General features: G+C 52.3%; 1 protein-coding gene across 14 annotated transcripts in view; it reads right to left on the bottom strand.

Moving 5' to 3' along the window:
* Positions 1–863: 863 nt before the first annotated feature.
* The window catches only part of FHAD1 (forkhead associated phosphopeptide binding domain 1), a 122,661-nt gene continuing 112,012 nt past the window's right edge, over positions 864–11,512 (bottom strand). For 10 of the 14 annotated variants that reach the window (XR_006583933.1, XR_006583928.1, XR_006583932.1 and 7 more), the window contains 3 exons: positions 3,840–4,204; positions 3,623–3,733; positions 864–1,091 (listed from right to left, as the gene is read on the bottom strand). Coding sequence is in view for 3 of the 14 variants with exons in the window: in XM_045035124.1 (XP_044891059.1) it covers positions 975–1,091; positions 4,151–4,204; positions 6,774–6,854 (252 nt within the window). In the remaining 11 variants the exon portion in view is untranslated. Of the gene's footprint in view, positions 1,092–3,622; positions 3,734–3,839; positions 4,205–6,773; positions 6,855–11,512 lie in introns of all 14 variants that reach the window. The other 4 variants (XM_045035121.1, XM_023258154.2, XM_045035124.1 and 1 more) reach the window with 3 other exon arrangements.

Genomic DNA, 11,512 nt, shown 5'->3' with positions numbered 1-11,512 from the left:
TCCGACTTCAGCCGGGTCACGATCTCGTGGTCCATGAGTTCGAGCCCTGCGTCAGGCTCTGGGCTGATGGCTCGGAGCCTGGAGCCTGTTTCCGATTCTGTGTCTCCCTCTCTCTCTGCCCCTCCCCTGTTCATGCTCTGTCTCTCTCTGTCCCAAAAATAAATAAAAACGTTAAAAAAAAAATTAAAAAAAAAAAAAAAAGAAAGGCAGCAAGCGGACAGATGGACGAGAGAGGGCAGAACACGGGAGCAAGAAAAATGAGGGTTTCTCCAAACCCTGCGAAAAAGGGGTGTGTCCCCCTGGGCAGTGTGTGCCCTGGGGCGCCTGGGTGCTTGGTCTGTCCTGGGTGACTGGCTCCTGAAAAACTGGGACAGCAGAACGGGCAGTATGGGAGGGGAATCAGAGACCGGGGTCCAGGCCCCACTTGTGAATCTAGACAGGCACTTTAACCTCTCTGGGTCATGACACAATTTACCTCCCAGAGTTTGGGGGGGGGGAGTAGGTGAGAAGAGTGCCACGTTATTACAGGCACGGCCATTTTAGTATAATAAACTCGATATGAATGTGCTGTACCACAGACAGCCTCAGACCTGAGGCTGCCATTCTGTCCTGTGGCCCCAGTACCGGTCTTGTGTTTCGCCAGCTGTGGGTTTCTTGGAGCTCTGCGGAGGTGGATGTGTGGGTACCTCACGACTCAAAGGTGGAACCCCAGAACCGTGTCCGCCGGGCCTAGGAGTCTGCTTCAAACTTACATTTTTCATACGCCTGAGGGTGTATACCCGTGTAAGCAATTTCAAAAAGAACCCCTCTCCCCGCACCTTCCAAAACACAGCATCGCGCAAATATCAGTCTAGGAAGCAACATACTGGGGTAACAACCTTTAAAGTCCTATAAAAGCATCTTAGTATTTTGACACAGAAGGGTCACACACGGGACTCACGGAGCATCACGCAAGGCCCGACGGGATGGCATTTCTAGTTCCTGCTACCGGGCTTGGAAAACAGAAAGCTCTGGCTGGATTTGCTGGATGTTTCTCCCTTCGGTGTCTCCCTTTCTTGGTCCATCTTTTGGGTGGCTTTTCTGGCTCCAACCTTCAATGACAAGAGAAACACATGCACAGATTCTGTAATTGGGGCAAGATCTCAAAATGTTCCACTCAAATGATTTTTTTTTTTTTACTGAAAGAAAAATGTTTGCTGTAAAAATACATGATATATTAATCATATTTATATATTATATTTATTAATATTATATATTATTATATATACTATATATATACTATATATACTATTACTATATATAATATATATTATATTATATATACTATACTATATACTATACTAATATACTATTATATATATGCTATTATATATGTATATATATATATATATATATATATATATATACTAATAATTATAGAGAGAGAGGGAGAGAGGGAGGGAGGGAGAGAAAGAAATACATAAAAAGAAACTAAAGTGAGGGGCACCTGGGTGGCTCAGTCGGTTATGCATCCGACTTTGGCTCAGGTCATGATCTCATAGTCTGTGAGTTCGAGCCCTGCGTCTGGCTCTCTGCTGTCAGTGCAGAGCCCGCTTGAAATTATCTGTCCCCCTATCTCGCTGCCCCTCCTCTGCCTTCTCTCATTCAAAAATAAATAAACTTGAAAGAAAAAAGAAGTTAAAACAATTCACCATGATCACACTACCCGAAGGTAAGCATCACAATGTTTTGTTGTGCACGCTTCCAGATATACAAATAACATTTTCCCCTTTTTTACAGTTTTGTGGTTTTGAAAACTACGAGCTTCTTATGATGGGCACATGCATTGTGATGGAATCTCTGTCTCCTGGAAAGCTGTCACCTAAGTGCCTGTGTCTTACGTCTCTGATGTTGGAGGGGTCTGTCTAGGTCTTTTCTGAGCGCTGCCCCTCCTCCCCGACACCTCGTGTGACGCTGTCCCTGGTCACAGTTGATTGGATGCTTGGCACGGGTTGTGCTTTTCATATGATCACGCCCAGGATTTGGGGGTATCAGCTTGAGATGCTAGTTGCTCTCTGAGTCGGTCCTTTAAGCTGGGGCCAGGGAGGGGGAACGGTGAGGTCATCTCTTCCCATCACATATGACTGGAGAAAGTAGAGATGAGCAGGTACAGGGAGACGCAGAGAAGGGGTGCGGTAGGGAGATGATGCCTGGGACCTGAGGCTTACCCGTTCCCTTTTGAGGCCAGACCTCCTCTCAGCCCTTGTTTTTTCTGATGCACGCACTCCTGTATCCCTGTAAAAGCCCCCTCCCCATTTCTGAGCAGGTTCCCACTAGTTGCCCCCCAAGAATCTCCCTCTGGCACATTTCTGCGTACTGTACATGGGATCGTAGCTTGAAGGTTTCTTTCCAACAGGCTTCAAATTCCAGCCCTATTTCCTGCAAGTTTTGGACTCCAACCATGAGGACACATACCCTTGCGTAGGAGAGGGGGTTGGGAAGGGGGCTGGTGGGTGGTCAGGTTTCAGCTCGGCCACTTACTCTATGACCCTCGGTTTCCCCATCTGTCAGATAGGGGCCAGAATAGCCATCCTGTCTTCCTCAGGGACTGAGAGAAGATTCCGGGTGGATTTTAAAGGAAGGGGCTGCTAGGCCCATCTGTGGAGCTCTCTTCACTCGGGAGGTATAAAAACCACCTCCTGAGGCCTGTGCCAGTGGCTGACAGGGGCCTTAAATGTGCTCTGAGACCGCATCCAAAATCATTTCAGGGTGAGAAGAGCTAGCTTCCCTACAAGAACCTACATAGGAAATCTTGGTCGGAATGCCCAGCGACAATGAAAACAGACAGCGAATGTCAAAACCCTCCCCCAAGCCACCTTTCCTTTACATCCCTTTTTATTGGATTTTCAGTAAGATTGCCGGCCCTGGATGGTTCCCGAGCACCCGTGCCCTGGCCTGATGAGGTTGGCGGGGAGCAGAGGGCAGAGGGCCGACCTGGGAAAAGGAGGACGCTGAGGCATGTGGGAGGAAGGGCTGGGAAATCACGCAGTGCCCTCCCTGAACAGGGACCACTGGCGAGCGCCATGCATTAGGGCTTAGACATCTGGGAACCACATGCATCACCTTTGGAACGAACGGGCAGGGATAGAAGCTGGGCATTTAGATAGTGACACCCAGCTGGAAATGAACTCGGGACACACTACTCCTGGCTCAACCCTGTGTGTGTATATATATATATATATATACACACACATATATACACATATATACACACATATACACATGTATACACACACACACACACACACACACACACACACACACATATATATGGATGAATAAGTGACCAGTCTCCCACTCGTGCCCACTTGGCAGGCTGGCAAAGCTGGGGGAGCCCTCAGGACACTCTATCCCGGTAACGTCCTGCTCTGGGTAGGAACCACCTTCCAGCCTTAGAATAAGGGTGTTGGTTGAGAAGAGGGTTCCATCTTCCAAAAATGTCCCTTACCTAGGATAGCTTTGGTTTTTCTAATGCTAATTTTGTTGTCTTGGAATTATTGTGACCTTGTCTCAAAAGCGAATATGGTTCCTGTTTCTTATTCAACCACAGCGTGGTTAGCTTTCAAGCTTTCTGAGAGCTCACCTCTATTTTCTGCAGAGTGGGAATGTGGTTGGGTCAGCTCCAGTTCCAGGGCTGAATTGTGAATGGCAGCGTTTCAACATGTTTAAGATTTCATAGTCTCGATTCTCAACTCTTAAAAAAAAAAAAAAAAAAAAAGAGTCTTCTAGAGGTGTTTCCTCGAAATTCAAGAGAAAGGTCACCCGAAGTGTATCTGGTTTCTTATCGGGAGGTTTATTACCTAAAGCAGGGGAAGCAGTGCTCGTCTGGGTGTCAGATCTGCAATGAGCCACACCTGCCTCATCCAGCTGTGTGGCTCCGGACAAATAGCTTAACGTCTCTGACTTTCAGACACCTCGTCTGATGACGGAGGACAGAAACGAGAGCTGCCCCGTGGGTCTGTTGCAAAGATTAAACGGGATGATGCACACCGAGCGCTTAGCTCTGTGCCTGGCACACACTCAATGCTCGATACACAACACATGTGCTGGCATTTTTGTCCACTGGCTTTTCCGCTGGCGTCCTATCATTCTCCTTTTCCTTCTGGCTCACCCGGAGACCTGAGTTCTGCATCTGGTCCTTCACTGTCTCTACAAACAGTCGTCTCTTCAATACAGAAAGAATATTGACACAATTTAGCTCACGCGCTTCGCTCCCTTTTGCGCCAAAGAAAAATGGTTTTTCTCAACTTTCAGATGCCACCCGTTTGGATGAAATGTCGGGCTTTCCTAGGGATGGGGGTGGGGTGGGGACGTGCATGTGCAGAAGGGGGCATGGCCTCCGGGCCATGCTACCCTGTCCTGCCGAGCTCCGTAGGGATGGCTCTCTGTTCCGGGTTCCAGAGGAATCTGAGAGGTGGAGGCTTGTCCAGCAAGGGGCCTTTGGGGGGAACCCTGCGGTTCTCTTGGAGGATAAATCTGCTTTGGGTGGAAGCGGAGCCCCCCTGATCGACGGAAGAGGCCCAACGGACGTGGGCTTCTACCTTGGCATCCCAACAGCCCGGGCATGACGAAAGCCACAGCGGCGAACTAACCTCCCCGGCAGGGACTGCGGGCTCCTTGGGGGCCAGCGTCACTGCTGCAGCTTGCTCTTCCCCTGGGATTGGCTAACTGTTGCTGACCCTGGTGTCCTCGAGACCTCAGGGACAGTTCGCTGAAGGAAGAGCATCTCCCAGGCGCTGGGGACGCAACGGTGAGAGAGAGCGGGGGGCCTCCCTCGCCGACTGACACTCCAGCGGAGGGGGGACCGTGCAGGGATATCGGGAAGGTGGGGTTTCTCAGAGAGCCCCGAGCATCTCCTGGGGAGGTGCCAGCCAGAAGCCTCCAGGGGGCCGGGGAGGTAAAAAAAAGTGGGTGAAGTGAGCCGGGTGGGGGGTGGCGACAAACCCACGAGCCCGGCGCCTTTCTAAGGGGCCTGCAAAACGCAGGCTCGTGGGCCTGGTATCACCAGATCTTTCTTCCCAGTTGCCCAGAGAAGCTGGACATCCAGAGTGTTTCGTGAGAGTGACCTATTTGGAGAGGTTACTTAAAAAAAGGAAACCCTTGAGCCGAATGGAACGCCTCTGTGGGCTGCCATTTTGCGACATCCGCTTCAGAGACTGCCCCCTCGGCTTCCAGTTGGTTCTAGTAAATATTTGCTGGCAGGGTTGCCAGATGAAATACAGCACGCCCAGTTAAATTTGAATATCCGCGTGAAAAGATAGATATATATATATAGGTATAAGTATGCCTCATGCAATATTTGGGACATACTTCTACTAAGTGACTCTTTGTTGTTTTTCTGCAGTTGAAGTTTAACTGGGCATCCTGTTGGGTTTTGCTTTCCCTGAGATCTGGCAACTCTGTTGGGTGTTCACAAAACTCGCGGAGGAAGGGAGTGGGGCCATCTTTGGGATGGGGCATGGGTACGTGCAAGTCTCTCTCATATCCGCAGAAGGGTGCTAACTCCATCCTTACGGCAACTGTCTAAGGAGGCTTAGGGGCCCGCATTTAACTGAGTTGCTCTCTGGACATTTTTCATGGAGGAGGCCTTGAGCCTGCAGCCCCTCAACATTCATCACAGACTCAGCTGAGAGGCGCTAAGCTTAGCAGATAGTCACCAACCAAATTCCCAGAAAACTGTAAAGCAGTAGTTTTAAGCCAGCAACCTCCTGGTTTTTGTTTTTTGTTTTTTGGGTTTTTTTTTTTTTTTTTTTTTTTTTTTACCCAGCGGAATGCTTCAAGCAAAATCCCATGAGGAACTTGGCATATAAAACAAATAAGGGAGAACTTTTCTGGGGGAAACCAGGCGTATGTATGTGTGTGTCTGTGCGTGTGTGGGCTGGGGATGTTGACGGTCACACTTTTCCATGGCACCCAAGGGCTGCAGGGAACCCCAGTCTGAGCACTGCTCCAAAATATCTTCCTCGGATTAAATGCAATCGGTGGGCAGCTGAGCGCTGAAGGGCAGATCTTGGGCCCTCCTGCACACCGGCTTTTCCTGAACTTTCTTGAACTCGCTGGGCTGTAATGACATCAGTCTGTCTCAAGAGCTGTCCTCAGACCTGGCCCTCAGACGTGGCCCAGCCAACGCTGAGCTGCTCTTCGTAGGGATATTGTTCATTAGATCACACAGCGTCCTCTCCAGGGGAAAATCCAGAGCTATCTTGTTCTAAGAGCACTGAGATGCACTGCATCCATCATTAGCTCATGGACGCCATGAACGCTGGGTTTTCCAGTTCCCATGGGCTGCCAGAGAGCCCAGTCACGTGTGACTCCCCCTTGACAGGTAAGAAGGGCGTTAGAGTTGGCACTCTCCTCCTCACTCTTGGCTCCTTTCACCCATTTATTTTACTCTTAGGGCAGGGGGTCTGGGGCTCCCCACTCCTCTCTTCTCCTTTTCTTATGACCTTGCCTCCAAGTCCCCCAATCACTTAGTGCCTAGAATGGTTGCTCAGCCAAAACCACACCTGCACCTGCCCTGTGCCTTACCTCCAGATAATAGGTTCGTTGCTTGCCTGTCTCTTAGGTCATCTGCTCAGACTGCAGGCAAGGGAGGGGCAGGGGCTGGGGCGGGGGAAGGGAAGGCAGTGGAGGTGTGTGGATGTTTCCGGCACAGCACACGGTGGCTCGTACACCCCTTGAAAACACCGTATCTGCTTTGTGTCTGGCTACAAGATGAGAAAACCTCTCCAGACCTGCCTCTCTCTCTCTTTGAAGGAACAGTTGCAAGAGGTTCGTTCTTTTGCGCTTCCCCGTTCGAGATCCTCTAAACGTTCCTGAGCGAAAATATCAGGTGAGCAAGAGAGCGTTTAGTGTGTCCGGACCTGTTCCACTCTGGGGCGCACCTCTGAGGTCTCTGGGAGACCCTGGGGCTCACTGGCAGGCGGAAGATGCGGGCAGGAAGGGCTTCATCTTCTAACCACGCGCCGCACCGCGCAAACCACACTTCACATTCTCATCCTTTCGTGGGCTGGAGGGTACGGCCCCCACCCCCTACCCTCCCATTCTTATCCTGTACACCATCTACCGATTTCTACTCCTCGGTCAAAGGCACCCAACTGAGGGATCCTGGATTTAAAAAAAAAAATTTTTTTTAAACCTGGATCTTGAGAATGCTTGGGCTCGAGAAAAATTTTGGAAAATTGCGATTTGAGTAGGGTAGTGAGGCCATGGATGACGGTACAGAAGGTCGTATGGAGCAGTCCTGTGTGCTAAGGGTCTTGTCTCCACACTCTCCTTGAATTGGACGCATTGGGTTACAAGCCACCTCTATTCTCATCTGAAAGATGAGGAATCTGAGCTAATTAAGCAGAGGGAAGGTGGTGGTGTGTGTGTGTGTGTGTGTGTGGAGAGGGGGCGGTGGTCTAGCCCCACTGACCCCACCCGGCAACGCTGTGGCCACGCCCCTTGGCCAGGATTTGATTGGCTGGAGCCCGGAGGGGCTTCCCCAGCCAGAAGCAGCCAGCGCACCCCGGAGCCTTCCAGACGCTAGGAGCCCTAATAAAGGGCCAGGAAGGGGAGTGCGTGCTGCCCCGATGGCTACTTCTGTGCATTTGAAATTCTCCCATTGAAAATTCCAGCCTTCGCCCATTCACAAAAAGTATCTGAGCTCTTCTTGGCCGGAGCCCTGGTTGTATTCACCAACTCTAAAGGGGACCTTCACAAAACAGCTGCTGGCTCCCCGAGCCCCGGGATCGCGTCTCGGGGTTTGGCGACAGCGTCAGCCGGCAGGAAGCTCTCTCAAGGACCTGCCGGCCTCGCCCGACCCGTCCACGAGCTGCCTTTTCTCCCCCCGCCCAGGCCCCGTAATCGTGCTTGCTGTGCGCCCGGCACTGCAGGCTTTATGGCATTTAACCCTCCCCGGGCCCCGTTGTTAATCACCTTTGGGTGTTGAGGAATCTGAGACGCGGGGGCATAAACCAGTGGCTCGGGGTCACTCAGGGCCAGGGGTGGGGCTTCGACTCTAGTCGTTTGGCTCCAAAGTCCGCCTCTGAACTCCGAGAGACACAGCTGCCTTATACGGTGGTGTGGGAAGCGGATGAGACTGAGCGCAGCCTGCACGGCTGTCATTGTCCCTCTGTCACAGGGCCAGAGCTCCAGACCGGGGCGGGGGGGGGGGGGGGTGCTTCCAGGGTCCGGAGCTGATGACCGCGAGGTTCCCTGTGAGTGCCCAGCACTGAGGTTTTCCCCAGTATTTTATATCAAGTCTCATTGCCACAGCCAAAGGTATGAGTGTGGAAGTGTGACTTTTGATTCCAGAAAGTTCTGCTTTGGCGAACAGATGTTTGAACATTGACACTAAAAACTACTTCCTGCTTTTTGTTTTTCCTTTTTGAGGAGGGTGATGGTTCTGCCGGTCTAGTGCCTCAGCCACCCAGTTCTCTACGGGTGGGGGAAATTTTATACGTGAGACTGAAACCACGAAGGCTCCTTGTGAAGATGCTATAGGTGTCAAACTTAAAACAAAAATCATTTCAATGATGAATATGTTCCTTGGAGGGAACTGAGGCCAAGACAGATCCTGAAGTTCCCTTTAGAATGCAGCAAAACCCTAAAATCTATGTTGGTGGTTGTTTTTCCTCCTGATAAACAGGAAGCTCTGACATGTTAATAATACACCTTGCATGCCAACCCTAGCCCTGGGATGAGCGGAGACCTCCTGGAAAAGGAGGCGCACAGAGCAACGGGTGGGGAGAAGTGAACTCGGGGTGGGGAGAAGTGAACTCGGGCTGGGGAGGGCAGCAGGCCTGGGGCGGGGGTGGCGTCCCGTTTCTGCTGCCGGGCAGCCAGGTGACGCTGCCCTCTGTCAGCCGCTCTGAATGGGCGGCCACGCGCCAGCATCCCTCGCGGGGCTGATGGGAGGGATGAAGCATGTGTCGCGTGGAGCAGGTGCCTGTCCCTCGGTACGTGCCCAGGAAATCATGCCACCGGCATCGTCGTGATTGTGGCTCTGCTTTTCGTAATCTTTCCCTAAATTGTGACTTCCATGAATTTGAAAGTTCTCAGCCCCGGCTCTTCTGGGGATACAGATGCAGGTTTGACTTGGCCACTTCAGCTCCTTCACCACAGAAGGATGTCTAGTGCCCAACAGGCTGGCATGGCCCCTGCATTGTGTATGAATGAGGCAGCTCATGAATAATGCATGAAGCCTGATTATGTAAATCCTCAGGTTTTCTTACATTTTTAGCCAGCCCCATGACAATGGCCTTTTTTGGGGCCCTTTGCTGCCCCATTCTGTGGTCTGGTGTCTCAGCTTTGGGGGCTAGCCTGCCAAGCCCTGGGGGGGGGCACCTTAGGGAGGGGTGAGCTCTCTGGCGGGCACATCAAAGGAGAAGTCAGAGCTCTGTCACTGGCCCAGCTCTCCCTGGTTGCCTGGTGTGAAAGGAAATCGTCCTTTGCCTGAGGCCTGTGATGTTTAATTCAAGACCGTGGACGCTAGAAACCCCACATCTAGGGCTCCTTCTGAGCACGATGGCTGGATTCATTTCTAGCGCTATGAGCCAGGGAACCTGTGGTCTGGGAGGTTTGCAGGTTGGAGGGCAGGCTTCTGCGAGTAACTTGTCTGACCAGGGCCTCCTGGTTGGGGAGGAGGGCACCCTTCTATAGCCTTCTATGGCTTGGCCTCCTTAGAGCTCCTGCAGGCAACGCGTACCCGCGCGCGCGCACGCACACACACACACACACACACACACACACACACAGAAACACACATTACAGCACACACACACTTATTATACACACTCACATACACGCACACGTGCAAGCATGCATGCATAAATACACAGCCCTGAGTCAGGCAGACTAACAACTACAGGAAGAACGGGGAGAGCCCAGCAGACAGCTCGGAAATTAGAGTCAGAGATCTGGGGCCAGGTCTAGGCTCTGCTTACCAGCTGCTACTGTGTGAGCTTGGGCAAGTCTCTTAACTTTCCGAGGCTCAGTTTCCTCATCTGTAAGACGGGACTCATCATACCAACCAGGCAGAGCTACGAAGGCATGAGTCACCCCGATCAGGGCTGCAAAGCCTGGGCGGAGCCCGGTGCCTGGAGATGGTCACGAGATGGTTATGATAATTTTCCTTGTTTGTCCTATTTTAGTTTAGGCAAGGGTTAAGAAGAAGGGAGAGTCTGGTTTGGAAATGAATGCAGGAGCGAATGGCTATAGGTATAAACTGCAGAGAAGACAAGAGGACACCTCTGCCAGAGTTTTAAAAAGGGGGGCGGGGCGCGCCTGGGTGACTCAGTCGGTGGAACGTCCGACTTCGGCTCAGGTCACGATCTCACGGTTCGTGAATTCAAGCCCCGCGTCGGGCTCTGTGCTGACAGCTCTGAGGCTGGAGCCTGCTTCGGATTCTGTGTCTCCATCTCTCTCTGCCCCTCTTCCACTCATGCTTTGTCTCTCTCTCTCTCTCTCTCTCTCTCAAAAATAAACATTAAAAAAAAAAAAAAAAAAAAAGAGAGCCCCTCTGCCGACCACGGGCAGGCACAGGTCTGCCGGGAGCTTTCGAAGCACCTGTTTGGCTGTGGGTCATGCGCGCCTCACCGTCAGCTGCAACTCTCGCGGGTCCAAGGCAGAGCTTGTCCCAGTGACCCCACGTGCAGGCAGCTGGCCACACGGAGGAGAGTGGCATCTACCCGCCATGTGCCAGGCCCTGGGCTACCCGCTCTAGAGGGAGCACACGTGTCCCTCGCCGTCTGAAGCCACACGGCCTGTGAGTTCACACCGTGAGAGCCTGGACGGTGAGGGTGCCGGCACTGTGCCCACAACAGCCCTGCAGGGCAGGGGCGGCCAGTTCCCGTTCACCGGTGAGGAAGCGAGGTGCAGAGAGGGGAAGGGATTGGCACGAGGCCACGCAGTGAGTGAGCGGGGGGATCTGAACCCAGGACTAGCTGACTCCTGTGCCGCATGACAGAGGAGAGGACAGGTTGAGGGGAGGAGGTGGCTGCTTTTGGCTGGATCGCCAGCCTGAGTCTCAGATCTTGGTTTCTCAAGGCAATGCTACCGCCAAGTTCCTGCCAGGAGCCGGAGCTCTCGTCCTCCTGCCCTTCCTCCGGGTTCCCGCAGCCCGGAACACACGCCCCCCACCCATGCCTGTGGCGGGCAGAGTCCAGCTCGCCTTTGCAACTCAGTGCAAAGGTGTCACCCCTTGGAAGACACCCCTGGGACGTTCCGGGCTGGCCGAGTGCCTGCCTCTGGATGACACAGCCTGAGCGCCCTTCAGACAGAGACTCTATTTTTTTATTTACTTTTTAATGTTTATTCATTTTGAGAGAGAAAGAGTGAGAGTGGGGGAGCGGTAGAGAGAGAGGGAGACACAGAATCTGAAGCAGGCTCCAGGCTCTGAGCTGTCAGCCCAGAGCCCGATGCAGGGCGCGAACCTAGGAACGGTGAGTTCACGCCCTGAGCCAAAGTCAGACGCTTAACCGACTGAGCC

Source organism: Felis catus, chromosome C1 (genome assembly GCF_018350175.1).
Source record: "Felis catus isolate Fca126 chromosome C1, F.catus_Fca126_mat1.0, whole genome shotgun sequence".
Lineage (NCBI taxonomy): Eukaryota > Metazoa > Chordata > Mammalia > Carnivora > Felidae > Felis > Felis catus.
The sequence above is the reverse complement of the archived record's forward strand: the minus strand, read 5'-3'. Positions and strand labels throughout refer to the sequence as shown.